This window comes from Gymnodraco acuticeps, unplaced genomic scaffold (assembly GCF_902827175.1).
Source record: "Gymnodraco acuticeps unplaced genomic scaffold, fGymAcu1.1, whole genome shotgun sequence".
Taxonomy (NCBI): Eukaryota; Metazoa; Chordata; class Actinopteri; order Perciformes; family Bathydraconidae; genus Gymnodraco; species Gymnodraco acuticeps.
Genome location: NW_022990572.1, coordinates 6,016 through 22,592, shown reverse-complemented (window position 1 = coordinate 22,592; position 16,577 = coordinate 6,016). Strand labels below are relative to the sequence as shown.

At 43.5% G+C, this 16,577-nt stretch overlaps 1 protein-coding gene across 1 annotated transcript; it reads left to right on the top strand.

The window, feature by feature from the left end:
* Window positions 1-6,553: 6,553 nt before the first annotated feature.
* LOC117553817 (RING finger protein 39-like) lies at window positions 6,554-15,868 on the top strand. Its single transcript, XM_034227886.1, has 5 exons — window positions 6,554-6,747; window positions 6,982-7,086; window positions 14,771-14,875; window positions 15,272-15,507; window positions 15,705-15,868. The coding sequence occupies exons 1-5, from the start codon at window positions 6,620-6,622 to the stop codon at window positions 15,866-15,868; spliced, it is 738 nt and encodes a 245-aa protein (XP_034083777.1). The 5' UTR covers window positions 6,554-6,619.
* The last annotated feature ends 709 nt before the right edge of the window (window positions 15,869-16,577 follow it).

Here is a 16,577-nt window from a genome sequence, read left to right as displayed (position 1 = left end):
TATTCATCGTCTTGACCATCAGATCAATTCAGATCCTTCCCATGATCAATAAAGGGTCTCCATAGGGTCTCAAACACAGGCTGTCTAGCTCTTAATATATAGGATATCTCGTCCAATGGGAGGCCTTACAGCATCCGTGGCAGCCAATGAGTGATGAGTGACTTTTCCCAAAACAATGCCATCCAGGTTTTGGCTTAGAGCGAGCTGAGGACTCTCTATATTCATATAACAGATCTTTGGATCCAGTGAAACCTGCTTTGAAATTATATTCTCTATTCTCCTTCGAGCCTGAATGAAAATTCCCCTAATTTTGGCTGTTTTCCACCAGATTGAGACTTGAGTTTCTTGGTGTTTTTCACAACAACAACAAAATGCTCAAATTCAAAGTATTCTTGCTAATCATTGGCGAGTTACACACTTTGAAGAATAAATAATAAATGTAAAAAATGCATCAAAGTCAATGTTGGAGCCAATTTTACACATAAAAAATACTTTATTGTTTATTCATAATAATGTTGTCCTCTTAGGTATAGCTTTTTAAAAACATTTAAAAAAAAAAAAGAAATTTGTAAAGAAATACAAATAAAATATATTCAATGGGTTTGGGGATGTTCTGATTCTGCAGACCCTTTCTCCTCGCACTATTCTAACTATTGTATCTGTGTTATTGTGTTGCTCTGTTGGAGGAGCCTGGTATGGAGTCAGATTTGGGTCAATATTCTAGCGCGTAAAACAAGCTACTCACGAGCGGAAAATACTCACGAGCGGAAAATGTGCTTTTACATGCGCATAAAATGACCCTCGCGCGCAGATTAAACCCCCGCGAGCGGCGAGACAGCCTTCTTGCTCGCTCGCGGGAGTATCAGCCTCGCGGAGTCTGTGTACGCGCGCGTGAAACGTTTCTGGCACTTTGGGGCGGAGCCACTGGACTTTGATTGACAGCTGCCAGGAAACCCGGAGTTGCCAGGTTTGATAAATGCCTGAACTACCAAGAGCCGAGGAGTGACGGCAGCAAAATCAGTTGGACGAGATTGAATGGTAAAGTTGTCCATAAAAAACTATTATATTCGTAAAGTGTACAGCTAATATATATATATATATATATATATATATATATATATATATATATATATATATAAATTAATTTTATATAAAACAATATATTTTTGAGTGGGCTGTATCTGTCAAAAATTGCATATATATATATATATATATATATATAAATTAATTTTATATAAAACAATATAATTTTGAGTGGGCTGTATCTGTCGAAAATTGCATATATATATATATATAAAAATTAATTTTATATAACACAATATATTTTTGAGTGGGCTGTATCTGTCGAAAATTGCTAGCTAGTCTGTTGTACACTCTTAGAAGGGATGTGTAAAAAATGACACAACATGTGTTGAATTTCAACACACCTACAGAGTGTGCTCAGGGACAACACGTGTTGTGTTTATTTATGTGTAAATCATGTTTACACACAAAATGTGTTACATGCCCCGAACACACAATGTGCACATTTTACACATTGTGTGTCATAAATGTGTAACCAAGATGAACACACTCATTTGCTATTTCTGCACATTTTGTGTTATATTTCTTTAACCAGAATTAACATTTGATTGTGTTATATCTGCACATTGTGTGTCAATGACGATTACTGGAAGTACCAGGTGGTGGATATGGTTTTTATTCAAAAAATCGAATGCAAGAATACATTCATTGGACATTTATTTACAAGGATTTCATTAGCACAATATGTCATTAAGAAAATAATTGTTAACATTTAAAAATATTAATATTTTTCTAATTCATCAAATGTTGACAGAATAGATCATTCATAAAATCACACCTAAAAAAACCTTATGTCTTGGTTAAAACAAACTTAATCTTCAGCAAACTATTGTTGTAAATGACTTTCAGCTGAGGGAATATAGTGATGAGATTCTTCACAAGGACCACCTTTTCAGTGTTGGATGGATAATTAAGGATAAAAATGAATGACAAGTGAGCTATTTATTTTTCATTTTTCAAAAAGAATACAACAGTTCTAGCATACAAATATTACAAATGCGTGATAATAAACTAATTGGTTATAAAGAATGTCCTTTTGTATAAAAAAACAATTTTTACAACCAATTATATTTATATATATATATATATGCAATTTTCGACAGATACAGCCCACTCAAAAATATATTGTTTTATATAAAATTAATTTATATATATTAGCTGTACACTGTACGAATATAATAGTTTTTTATGGACAACTTTACCATTCAATCTCGTCCAACTGATTTTGCTGCCGTCACTCCTCGGCTCTTGGTACTTCAGGCATTTATCAAACCTGGCAACTCCGGGTTTCCTGGCAGCTGTCAATCAAAGTCCAGTGGCTCCGCCCCAAAGTGCCAGAAACTTTTCACGCGCGCGTAGACAGACTCCGCGAGGCTGATACTCCCGCGAGCGAGCAAGAGGGCTGTCTCTCTCGCGAGCGAGCGCAGAGTCATTTTATGCGCGTGTAAAAGCACATTTTCCGCTCGTGAGTAGCTTGTTTTACGCGCTAGAATATTGACCCAAATCTGACTCCATACCTGAGACCTCAGATTCTCATTGATATATCTACACTCTAGCTATGTTCAAATGACAATAGAAGCCTTGAACCTTGAATCTCACCCCGTGGCATTTCCCCTTGCACTGTGCCCCCTCTTGTGACGGAAAGGAGTATTACATGTGGAGCTTATTTTAATACTTAATTCATAATGAAACCAACTAGACTTGATAGCAACATGCTAACTGGAAGAGCAGCAGGGCACTATAGCAATGCTAACAGCTACATTATCACTGGGCAGATAAACACCAGTGGTTTGAATATAAAGCCAAAACAGTATTCCCAATATCAATCAAACATCATGAAGTTATTATTTAATGCTTAAGACTTACACAACAACATTTAAACAATCCAGCTGGACCATTTTATCCTCTCAGACTGCATCGGGCGCTGACATTGGCACCCTATGACCATCAGATCTGACGACGCTGATTGGCTGAAATTATGTTTCGGCGGCATAGTTTACAAATAGCAACAGTCAGCAATGTGTTGGCTGCTGCCGCTCTGGCTGAGGGCTCCTTTCTTAGCGCCCAGACGAGAGAGGGTAATGCGGCCAGGCAGGAAACATGTGACTTATCAGTAACTTTAGACATCGTAACACAATTTTAAACAACATTTTATTATTTAAATATATTTTAAATTTTAAATTTTATTTTTTAATGACAATCAAACATGTGGGAAGAGGGGGGGGGGGCGCCCCTAACGCCCCTGTGGGCCGGCCGCCACTGCAAAACAGTATTCCCAATATCAATCAAACATCATGAAGATATTTCAAACCGGAGAGACGTGATGTAAGAATTACATATTTATTGTTTACACGTCATATGAATGAAATGATTGCCACGATAATACAACAGGAGAATGTAATGGTGTTTGGCGATTAGGCCCCGGTTTGCAGGATAATCATTCAGGAGGGAAAGAACCGCTCCGATGAAATCCCCGGGGTCTAGACACTGGTGGTGGTGATGAGTAGGTGAGACCGGTCTGAAGGAGGAAGGTTGAGCTTTGTCCTGAAGGAGACGGGAGGCGAGAGGGGTGGAGGCGGGTTGCGTGTGATCATCTGCAATGACAACTGACAGGGAGGAAGAGCAGGCATTTAAGGAATTTAGCATGTGCAGCGATTGGCTGCTGAGGGGTGACGCCCTCGTATTTAATGAGGGGGGAAGGGAGCCATAGAGTGACGTGTAAGTGACTAGTGTTAGGTCTTCCTTATTGAACTTGCGCTAAAGCTTTCATTACTTAATGCTTAAGACCAACAACATTTAAACAATCCAGCTGGACCATTTTATCCCTGATATTGAACATTATTCTGTATATGCCAAATATAACCTGTATTCATTTCACTTAGCTGTTGTGAAAAACACCTGAACAAGCAAACATGGCGGATCAGCTAAAGGTGGAAGAATCGGGAAAAGACGTTACGTGATGACGTCAGGCGCGATACGAAAGGAAACCACATCGATGCACTTTCACTGATACAAGGAGTCAACAAACTATAGATACAATCCACAACATTACACCAAAGCAGAAAACTGAATCAGAAATATCAAATAGACTTTTAGATTGTATTACTTTAGTTTATTGTTGTATTGGAAATGGATTTAGTGGAGTATAAATACCAACAAACAAAAGTACACTTACCTCATAATGTACTCAGGTATTTGAGTAAAAATACTGAGTGACATTCCGCCACTGATACGTCATCACGTTGATCCAGCCTGAGCGCGGGGCAGCTGACAGGAGGATGGGGTGCAGAGATATCTGATAATAAGAAAATAAACAAGAACACGAGAGGCTGGTTTGCTCGTTCTTTTAATCCGTCTTCATGGCTCTAACAGCGGACTCAGGGTCGTCCCTCCCTACAGGCCGATCACGCAGACGGTGTGGGGCCTCACCTGGCGGAGGGGGCCTCATCTTGTACCTATGCGCCTGTGCAGCGCAATTAGTGTTGAAGTTGAGTGTGTTGAAGTAGTGTGGCGCGGCACGTTTTCTCCCCCCCCCCCCGTCGACGCTTGCGAAACAGAGGGCCTCATCATATAACTTTGCATGGGGCCTCAAGTTGGCCAGGGACGGCACTGGGACTCCCTCTGCCGCTCCGCCCGCTGATGTCACTCCAAGCCTTAACTCTCATGTCAAAATTCTTCCCAAAGGTCAAGGAATACCATGATCATAACACCAGAGGGAGCTCCACAAATCATGTGAAACCCAGATTTGGCACAAAAAAGGGGGAATACACGTTTCGCAATTATGCCACATCAAGGTGGAACGCTCTTCCCACAACTGTAAAGGAAAGTAAAACTATACTTACCTTCAAAACCTCTCTTAAAGAGCACCTTCGGGGGAGAGCATTGCAAAACTGGCCCCGGTAATGGTACAAATCTCAACCTGTCGTTCAATGGACAGCTTCCCCCCCCCCATCTATGTATATACTCGCATTTTAGACTCTGTTACTAACTGTATATCTGTAGACTTGGTATGTCTTAAATGTCCGGTTAGGATGTATTAGAACGAAATCTAAAATGAAAATTGTAAACAAGCAATCTGTATGTAAAAAACCACCTGTATGTAAATTGTAAATAAGCCATCTGTATGTCAAATATGTCTTATATGTCTTACATGACGAATTGGAAATGGGGGACCCTGATGTAAACAAGACGAAAGTCTTTCTCTGGTCTGCATCCCCTTAACAATTGTATGTTTTGAGCTGTACTGTACTGTACCCAATATACAAGCTGTTAATAAACTTTTCAATCAATCAGTCAGTCAATCTCCCATACACACCCAAACACTCCAGAGACATGTTCTGTGTATATCTGGACCTATAATATATTGATGAAAAACAGTATAATAGGGGACCTTTAACTGAGGTTTTGAATGCAGGATGTTTACTGGGGGATTTTCACACTGTGGTTTTAATGTTTATTTCAATAACTTTGCTGAGCTTGTTTTTAGCTCTATTTATATCACACTGAACATAGTCCCTGTATGACTGTGAACTGGTTCAGCTGGTAAGGATGGTTATGAATCAAGAGGAGGAGCTGCAGACAGGTGAGGGTGTTCAAGTCCAAATATGAAGTCAGACTGCCAGACGCCATTTTACACCTGGACGGAGCAGGAGGAGAACAGGGTGAGTGTTAACACCAGGATCTGCTTTCTAACACATTATTTACTCTGTTTTACTGGATGTCAGAACATCAGCGTCCTAGAGTCCAAAGAGACTTCTACAAGTGGTGTGAACTGGTTTCATTTCCTGTTTTCTGACTCATCAAAGCAACATAACATGCGACAGCCCAGCGCAGTCAAAATGGGGAGCGGCCTGTCGGAAGTCTGACTGATTTGATGTTTGAACCAAGTGTTACACTTTCCTGTCGGCTCCCAGAACGTAGTGGAGGAAGCAGGGGTGACTCTCTGCAGTCTTCCAGGGCCGAAGCAACACACTTCGGGTTCAATAACCCACTTTTCAATAAGGCACACAGGCGAGCTCTTCTTTGGGAGGCCGTTGCATTTATTAAGGTCTTTGTTACAGATCTAACTTTGAAGACACTCGACAGACCTTTGCTGCTGTTTCGTTCACTTCAAAAACACACACCACTGCTCGCTCTCTCTCCCTCGCTCTACCATGCGCACACACATGCAAGCGCCCCCCCCTCTCTCACAGCTTTTCTCTGTACTGTAATGAAAGGTTTTAAATGACTCATCTAGGTGTATCTATGAGTATATGAGTCAGCTGCATTCTCTCTCTCTCTCTCTCTCTCTCTCTCTCTCTCTCTCTCTCTCTCTCTCTCTCTCTCTCTCTCTCTCTCTCTCTCTCTCTCTCTCTCTCTCTTAAAGGGATAGCTGTCTGACTCTGCATGACCCTAATATCATAACACAAGTGTATTATTATGATGGTTATGATTGAAACAAGTGTGTTATTATAGTGTGTGTGTGTGTGTGTGTGTGTGTGTGTGTGTGTGTGTCTGTGTCTCCAGTTTTAGTGGTTTATCTCTCAGACTGGAGAAGATGAGTTGTTTAAAAGAGGAGGAAGAGGACACATCTTCAGTCTCCAGCTGTCTGTCTCTGAAGAGTGACTGGTCTAAAGAGTTGAATCCTCCATACTTCAGTAATGAACCTGGACCCTCAGACACAAAGTAAGAGTTTCTGCTGTAACCTGACCTGAAGAGGATCCAGTTTTTATGTTATCTGATAATCTAACCTGTTATTTAATGATCGCAGTAAAGAAACTTAGTAACAGTACAGTAACAAAGTTTAAACTCTTGATCCCTGGCGTCATCAGCGATAGTAAATAATCTACATACAGACAGAAGTCAAAATGTGCTCTCTGAATGAACTAATGATGTTTAAAACATGTGTTGTTTCCACAGACAGAGAGCAGAGTCTCCAGTCCCCAGCTGTCTGTCTCTGAAGAGTGACCGGTCTATGTGGGAGCCTCTAAACTTCAGTAATGAACCTGGACCCTCAGACACAAAGTAAGAGTTTCTGCTGTAACCTGACCTGAAGAGGATCCAGTTTTTATGTTATCTGATAATTAGTGTGAATGCTGAGCAACAGACTATTGTTCTTCAAATCTTTATTCTTCAATTTATTTCAACCAATGTTTGCAGTTTAACTTCTTCAGCATACTTTCAGCTACAGAAACCATTCAAATATTAAAATGATCAGCTCTTTCAGGTCATAACTGCTATGACTGTTCTTGTTTTGAACATTTATACTTTTTATAATATTCAGCTTTTTAAACTTTTTTTTTACAATGTAACTCAATGGGAGGATCCTTCAAATCCTCTTTTAGCTACACCGTGTGCAAAATGCTTCTCCTTCCACATACTTTCAGCTAGAGACTTCATTCCTACTTTAAAACGGTCACAAGGCATTCAGCTATTAAACTTGTATTCAGCTTTTTGATATCTTTTACACTTTTTGAAATATTAAACTTAGCTTGGAGCTTGGTAAAGAGGCCTTCTTCAGATTTTAACCTTAGTGTGCGCCGCTCGTTAAGTCTAGAGAGCTTTGATCTCAAAACAGAGTGGAGGAGAGCTTGAAATCCGCCTAAAAAGAAATGTTAAACCTGCCATAAGTCCCAAACCCTACCCTCCTGTGACATCATTTGTTGATGAACATGTAGGAAAACATCTCTTAGGTTGAAAAATAAAAACATTTAAGTATAGAACTTTTAAAACATATCTGTTGAGGGCAAGGATGTGACAAAAACCTTTCACATGAAACCCTCTCCTTTCACTGATCACTGATCACATCTCCATGGAAACCTTTGATCTCTGGACTCAGACAGGTGTTCTGATTAGGAGCTCAGCTCAGACACAGACACACAGACTGGAGTTTAACACACTGGCTCAGCCTATTCTATACTATCTGAAGGAAACCTCATACACACTTTAACATGTTCCACATATCTTCCAGATTATTGGGGACATATGGTTGCAGTTCAAAAACATGCAGTTAAAATATTTTGCTGCTTTTCCCAGCGTTTTTACTTTATTTTCTTTTCTTACTACACATTCAAGCCCCCACTGTTCATGTACCCTTCAAAACAGCCAGCCACACTACCTATCACCAGGTGTGACTGTGGCTCTGTGTGACTGCATGGGTCTCTCAACTATAAGGTGGCCGGTTCCATTCCAACAGTCATCATGTTAATATCTTTATACCTTCCTCACCGTTAGGGCTTTTTCCAGTTGACAGTCCACTTGATGTACAAACACACTGCATTAAGGTATATCTCCACCCTTTCTGCCCTGAAATGATTTTCTAATCATTATTACCGTTATTAAGGGGCTGCATGAACACTTTTCCTGGGCTAGAAAGTGAGGTGCTGCAGACTGTTCTCTGGGTAACAGTTAATGACACTCTCCTCCTATTTAAAACAGTTTCCCCGACATTTAGAACACTTTTCCCCAGGTTTGCTGCACCTTTACTCCCTTAGAAAGTCAGGTGCTGCAGCCTGTTCTCTGGGTACTCTCTGTCCCTATTTAAAACAGTTCCCCCGACATTTAGAAGGCTTTCCCCCAGGTTTAAAGCAATTTTCTTGGTTTAGAAAGTCAGGTGCTGCAGCTTGCTTCTCACTACAAATGATTTATAATCATTATATTTACATTCAAGTGATTTATTTTAGGCGTTATCAGGCGTTGTTAACACTTTTTTCCATGAAAATGATTTTTAATTACTATCATGGAGCTATATAAATCCATCCCCGGGTAATCCGGAGCACATTTGCACCTTATACTATTTAAATGTATTTGTATTATATATTTTTGACCTATAAAAGTGAAATGTCTGGGTGATTTTGTCAGTTTATGGAGCTTAGCTCAAACATTCTGGAGGTTCCAGGCCAGATATGTGTGCTCACAGACGGCCTGCCAGGCTCACCCATCCGTGGAAAGAAGAAAAAAGTGAAAAAAATGGTTAACTATATTTTTAAATAATAAAAAAAGAAATAAAAAAATGTTGGAGAAAATGACTAATGGCGCGTTTCCACTGCAGCGGGTAGCTTGCTTTAAGCGTGCCGAGCCGTGCGGGGCCCGTTTTTGGTTGCGTTTCCACTTGGCCTAGTTTTGGGGGCTACTTTTTCACCTTTTTTCTGGCCCGACTAAATCGTGGTTCTAGGGCCAGGAACAACCAGGCTGAGTCGGGCTGAGTATGCTAAACTAGAGAGAGAATCGCTGGCAAGGGGGCTACAACTACAACAAGATGAACATATTTGACCGTGATTTAATTGTAATACACGTTTCAAAATGATGCCGAAGTAACAACATACTGATACCGGTTAGTAAAAACCATGAATTAATGCTTTGACAAGTCTGCAGACAGACGGCAGGCGAAAAACCCTTTTAAAATGCGTGTTTACTAAATGTAGCTTGGCTAAGCTAACGTTATATATGCTCCGACCGTCCACACTCACAACAACGGCCTATACAGACATAAATAAACCAGCGACTGTATTCGCCATGACACAGGCAGTCTGTGGTTTGTACTTGTTTAACTTTTGTCTAGTTTCTGAACAGATATGAAGAGCTGTGAGCTCTGAGGGCTAAGAGCTAACGGCTGTGTTGTTTTTCTGGGGCTCTCATTGAAGATGACGTCACGGCTCCGCCTACACTGTGTTACTATAGTAACTGCCCCAGTTCCTAAACTGTAATGCGCAGCATTAAAGTGAGCCGGGCCTAATAAGGCCTTACCAAACCGAGTGAGGCCTGCAGTGGAAACGTGCCATTAGTGCCCACCGGAGAAGCGACCAGACGTTTCCCGCTTCGGCCCCTTTTTCCAGTGGGCTTCAGTTCCCCTTCTCTGAAAAATTGTATTCATCCATTTCACAAAATGAGAAACCCGGTTTTTGAGGGCTGTCTGAAAATACGGAGGTGATGTGTCCGCTCACCAAGCACTTTGGGTGGGCCTTATTTTGTGCCACAAAGACCCCCCAGCCTGGTTCTCATAAAAGTTGACTTAGGCAAATGTGCCGGAGGAATGTAACGGGAGTCGACAGGGGACTTTACCCGCCTCATGAGTGCCTATTTTCGGATACTTTTTTTCTTTTTCCCCCCTATTTCATTTTTTGCTGCGTCCTTCTCCTCTCCTCTCACTGATCGAATGGCAAACGCGACCCGCCATCGGAGGGCCTCTGCCGGCCCGGCCTGGATGCTGAGGGGCGGACATCAAAGAAACACAAAATCCACCCCCTTTTAGGTTTACCAGGGGCACGAACTTCTGACCGGGGTGTCCCTTTGGTTTAGTCCGAGAGGTGTGCTTAAGTGTGGGTACACAGGTTCGCCTGGTGCGCCGGGTTATGGAGGTGGGGGTCATGCTGGTACTCATGAGGCCGCCCTTTGAGGGTCTTGGAGCGGATAGAAAGAGGTGGATTTACTGGGGTGTTTTCATGGATGATGGAAATATCTCTCTCTCTCTCTCTCTCTTCTCACACTACTATATTTAATGCTCATATTCTTAATCTCTTTTTTTAAACCCTCCCACCAAACCGCCACATCAACATTCATACTTCTTTTTTTTACTGAACACTCATTAACTTTTTCTCTATATTTCTCTTCCTTTAACAACATTGCATTGAAACCCCACCTTTCCCCCCACGTTCATTACTGAACCCAAAATAAAGTATAGAATGATCACTCAAACCATTCCTTATGTATTCAATTTGACCAGTTGTTCCACCCATATCCCCATTACACAACAATAGATCAATCCTACTCTGTTTAAACCCCCCCCCCCCCCCCCCCCCCCCCCCCCCCCCAACCACCTGCTTCATAGAAAACACCCGCCCATACACCTTTCCCCCCCTCCATACATCCTTCATACCGTTATCCCTCATTACCTTTGTAACATACCCCGTGAAGAATCACTTTGAAAACACATATATTCTCCACACCACACATTGAAATCACCAACAACCATACAGTTTCCCCACACTTCCCAAACCCTCAAAAAACATCCCCCTCCCCTTTTCCTCATTCGGCGCATTTACATTGATTAGTTTAAACACTTCCCCCATATACTCAAACACCACACCAATCATTTCACCATCACCATCATCCTCATCTTTCCTCACATTCTCTACCACCTGTTTTAACTCAAATCGCCCCCCCCCCCCTAGCATTCACACCCCCGTTCACAAACACATCACCCATCCACCCCTTCTTAACATCCTCTACACACCTTTCATCCCAATGTGTCTCCTGAAAACAGATCATGTCCGTGGCACACAAAATAACAGCTTGCTCCCTCCTGTCCTTCTTCTTAAGCCCATATCCATTAAATGAAGCCAAAGACACCATGTTGATTACGAAGAGGGAGAGAAACATTTAGGGGTGTAACGGTTCACAGCATTCACGGTTTGGTATGTACCTCGGTTTGGGGGTCACGGTTCGGTACGGGTTCGGTACAACAAGAAAAAGCAAAACAAAGTCCCAAATGCATAATTCCAGGTTTGTTGTTATTTATTTTGAACAGTAGTGCAAGTTTCAGTTTACAAAATAAGGAACCTTTTTTTTAAGGAACATTTTGAATAATTAACTTTATTACACAGTTAAAAACAAACAGTACCACACACACTCATATGGCCATATTATCTATAATGGCTGATGTCAAACAAAAAAGGTTCAATAAGCTGTAAAACTAAAAAGAATGTCTTGAAAATATTACAAAATAAATAATAAGAAAGTGTTTCAATCGCAATCAATAAAAGCCGGGGTCCTCCACTATTGCATAAGGGCGCAGCATAGCCGTTGAAAAACATATGCCAAAAGCTTCCGTTATTTATTTTGGTCTCTCGGCTTTCATGTCTATTGGCTTCTTAAAAACAGCGGGGATCAGCTGTTGAACTGCTGTTGTCTTTTGCCAGCTCCGGTGATTGGAACATCTGGGTGATGCCTTCTGATATGATTTAGCATGTTTGGCGTATGTTACCATTAGCATACCGCACTGCTATCGAACAACGCCGACACACCGTCCTCGTCCACTCGCACACTTCATCGTTATTTAGTCCACAGGGAACCCGAAATGTTCCCACACAGCTGATTTAAAAGAAGCAGGTGGGTTCTAGCTCCTGTGTGTTATCTGAACTCGCCATACTAACTTTTCTTCTTCTTGTATTTTGTTCGTTTTGTTGTGTTTTCTTCTTCTTCATTTGTTGTTTAAGGGCGGCTGGCAAACAGCTTTTAGGCGCAATACCGCCCCCTGGATTATATAAAGTGTAGTGGATACTGCCCTGAATGACAGACTTTTTTCCCACTCGTAAAAAAAAGGCGTATTTGTCGTGTGATTGCATGTGCCGAACATGGACGAATACAAATACCGTTACACCCCTAGAAACATTAAATTCTCCATTCCTTACCCCGTGTCTGGACCTGCCCCCTTGCATCTTGCGTTTTCCTCCCCATCGTCTCTCTTCCTCTGGCTCGTCCCCTCGCCGTCACACAGGAACTCCCAGGGACCCCTGCACCTCTCAGAGCCTCCTCTCCCATCCGTCCTCTCTCTCCTTCATATCCACTTTATCGTCTGCAGACTTTCTGTTGCAGCTCCGGTTCTTCTGCGTCTGGTTCTTATTATCGAAGACCCAGCCATCGTCCAGATCCTGCTCTCCCACCAGCACCTGGACTATCTCCCCATCCGACGCTGATGAAGCCTCCTCCACAGCCACGACCCCGCTCTCCTCCTCGCTCGGCTGCTTCTCCATCTCCATCTCCATCTTCCCATCATCTTCATCCTCTCCCGCACAGCTCAACCTCCCATCTTCCAGCTCCCATCATCAGACTCCTCCTCCTCCTCCGTCTGCCCTCCCCATCATCAGACTCCTCCTCCTCCTCCTCCGTCTGCCCCTCTCCATCATCAGACTCCTCCTCCTCCGTCTGCCCCTCCCCATCATCAGACTCCTCCTCCGTCTCCCCCTCCCCATCATCAGACTCCTCCTCCGTCTGCCCCTCCCCATCATCAGACTCCTCCTCCGTCTGCCCCTCCCCATCATCAGACTCCTCCTCCGTCTGTCCCTCCCCATCATCAGACTCCTCCTCCATCTGCCCTCCCCATCATCAGACTCCTCCTCCGTCTGTCCCTCCCCATCATCAGACTCCTCCTCCGTCTGCCCCTCCCCATCATCAGACTCCTCCTCCCCATCATCAGACTCCTCCTCCTCCGTCTGCCCCTCCCCATCATCAGACTCCTCCTCCTCAGTCTGTCCCTCCCCATCATCAGACTCCCTCCTCCCCATTATCAGACTCCTCCTCCTCCGTCTGCCCCTCCCCATCATCAGACTCCTCCTCCTCAGTCTGCCCCTCCCCATCATCAGACTCCTCCTCCCCATCATCAGACTCCCTCCTCCTCCGTCTGCCCCTCCCCATCATCAGACTCCTCCTCCTCAGTCCTGTCCCTCCCATCATCAGACTCCTCCTCCGTCTGCCCCTCCCCATCATCAGACTCTCTCATCCGTCTGCCCCTCCCCATCATCAGACTCCTCCTCCTCAGTCTGCCCCTCCCCATCATCAGACTCCTCCTCCTCAGTCTGCCCCTCCCCATCATCAGACACCATTTCTTCCCTTCTTCCCACAATAAACTGGAGCTTCCAAATCAAAACAGTTCAGCACGCTGTTTACCTCACACTCACACTCTGTGCCTCGAGCGGATCAGGGTGGTATGGCCGTAAGCAAAGAGTATGGAGGGATAGGCGCTTCTTATGGGTCAGAGAGGGGCTCCTATGCTGGAGGTCCCAGGAGCCCGTCTCCCCCTCTTCAGCACCTGGGAGCTCTCCGGGCCCTGGAGAGGCATTTTCAGGCTTCCTCTAAAAATGAATTTTAATCAATACTTTTAGATGTAAATGGTTTATTGTATCATTACTATGGGTCTCTGAAACAATCTGACTTTTATCAGACTTTGATCAGACTTTTAGCACTCTTTTTCCCCAGAAACGGCTTTAAATCATCAGTGTCACTATTGTTGGGATTGAGGAATGTTCCTGTGTCTGGTGTGGAGCCTCCCTGCACTTTAAATTAACTGATTTGCCTTTTTTTATTGTATTTTCTACTGTTAATGCACTGTGCCCATGTCGGGTGATGAGCCCTCCTGTGGGGAAACATAGGAACTGCACTTAAATCACTTGGTGCTTTTTAACCGGTTTAAAATCGTGGGTTAGAAAGTGAGGTGCTGCAGACTGTTCTCTGGGTAACAGTTAATGACACTCTCTCTTTAAGTGGACATCACATTTCCATTGTGCGGAAGTTTGTCCAATGGCACGAAGCGTCCCACGTTATTTGTGTCCAAAAAGAGGAAGTTTCCCTAACTACAATGTATCAGCTAGTTATTGCAGGATAACACGTACTTAGTGGAGATTGATCAACTACTTAAACTATTGCACATCTTTTAAAACATTATTACTAAAAGCCACTTGTTTATTCAGCTGCAGTCACCATTCAGCTTTTCAAATACTCAGCTTTCTCTGCATTTTCAGCGGGAAATGCCTTTTCTAGTCGAACCTGTTCTTTAATGATCGCAGTAAAGAAACTTAGTAACAGTACAGTAACAAAGCTTAAACTCTTGATCCCTGGCGTCATCAGCGATAGTAATTAATCTACATACAGACAGAAGTCAAAATGTGCTCTCTGAATGAACTAATGATGTTTAAAACATGTGTTGTTTCCACAGACAGAGAGCAGAGTCTCCAGTCCCCAGCTGTCTGTCTCTGAAGAGTGACCGGTCTATGTGGGAGCCTCTAAACTTCAGTAATGAACCTGGACCCTCAGACACAAAGTAAGAGTTTCTGCTGTAACCTGACCTGAAGAGGATCCAGTTCTTATATAATCTAATATATTCAACTGTTCTCTAAAAACATAAATAGATGGTCTGTCCTTCATATGTTCTTATTCACAGCCACACATCACAGCATCGTAGGATAATAAGAGAAACACAAACACATACTAACAAAAATACTTAGTTCCCACTTGACAGTTAACAGAAAGAAACAAAACAACAACAACAACAACAACAACACCAAAACATCACATGAACAAGGAAAAGTGCAGCACCCTCACCTGAGTCCTCCTGGAGGAGAAGAGTCTTGAGAGGGACGTTGGTGACGCTCTGCCCATTGGTGAGAATCAGCTCCACTAAAGTAACGTGCTGTAAAGGATGTGTTCATCTCCACAGAGGGAAGAGGCAGAGTGGTGTTCCTGTGGAGGAGCAGCTGTCCAGCTGTGCTCTGTGTCAGGACGTCCTGAAGGATCCAGTCTCTACCAGCTGTGGACACTGGTTCTGCAGACAGTGCATCACCTCATACTGGGAGCAGAGACCTCCATCAGGAGACCCCTCCTGTCCCCAGTGTGGAGAAAGATCCAGAACCAGAGCTGGACTGCAGACAGCCAGCCAGACCAGAACTGTACGAGGTAAGAGGCCGAACACACGCAGCGTTTTATTCCTCTTCCTGGTTCCTTTGTTTCTGAATAGGTATACTGTTGTAGAGCAGAGACAGTAAGCTGTTTATACAACATTTAAACTCAGTCTGTTGTTTGTTGTTTTATTGTTATAATTAGATTCTCAGAGCATTTCCCTCATTCTCTCACGTTCCCTTCTCGTCCAGCAGAACGTGGTCTGCAGGAGGTTCTAGATGAACATAGGCTCAGTCTGAGGAGGAGATGTGAACGTGTGACTGAAGGAATTGATCAAAGTGAAACCCTCCTCAGCAGCATCTTCACTGAGCTCTACATCACACAAGGCCAGAGTGAAGAGGTTAATACCCCAACATGAGGTGAGGCAGCTGGAGACAGCTTCCAAGAAGAAGCCCCTCCATGACACTCCAATCAAGTGCCAGGACATCTTCAAAGCCTTACCTGACCAACAGACTCCCATCAGAGCGGTCCTGACCAACGGAGTCGCTGGAGTTGGAAAAAACCTTCTCAGTGCAGAAGTTCACTCTGGACTGGGCTGAGGGTTTGGGAAACCAAGATGTCAGTCTGGTGATCCCGCTCTCCTTCAGGGAGCTGAACCTGGTCAAAGGAGAGCAGTACAGTCTTCTCAGGCTGCTCCATGTTTTCCATCCAACCTTACAGGAGGTCACAGCAGAGCAGCTGGCTGTCTGCAAAGTGCTGCTCATCTTTGACGGCCTGGATGAAAGCAGACTTTCTCTGGACTTCAGAACAATGAGGTTGTGTCTGATGTCTCTCAGCAGTCCTCAGTCAACGTGCTGCTGACAAACCTCATCAGGGGGAAGCTGCTTCCCTCGGCTCTCGTCTGGATAACTTCCAGACCTGCAGCGGCCAATCAGATCCCTCCTGAGTGTGTGGACAGGGTGACAGAAGTACGAGGCTTCACTGACGCCCAGAAGGAGGAGTACTTCAGGAGGAGAGCGAGTGATGAAGACCTGTCCAGCAGAATCATCTCTCACATCAAGAGCTCCAGGAGCCTCCACATCATGTGTCTGATCCCAGTCTTTCTGCTGGATCACTGCTGCAGTTCT

Excerpts from the sequence above, each read along its gene's own strand:
- LOC117553817 (XM_034227886.1), top strand. The coding sequence starts at position 6,620 with ATGAGTTGTTTAAAAGAGGAGGAAGAGGACACATCTTCAGTCTCCAGC. Across the intron at positions 6,748-6,981 it reads CCTGGACCCTCAGACACAAA|ACAGAGAGCAGAGTCTCCAG; the intron begins GTAAGAGTTTCT and ends TTGTTTCCACAG. Across the intron at positions 7,087-14,770 it reads CCTGGACCCTCAGACACAAA|ACAGAGAGCAGAGTCTCCAG; the intron begins GTAAGAGTTTCT and ends TTGTTTCCACAG.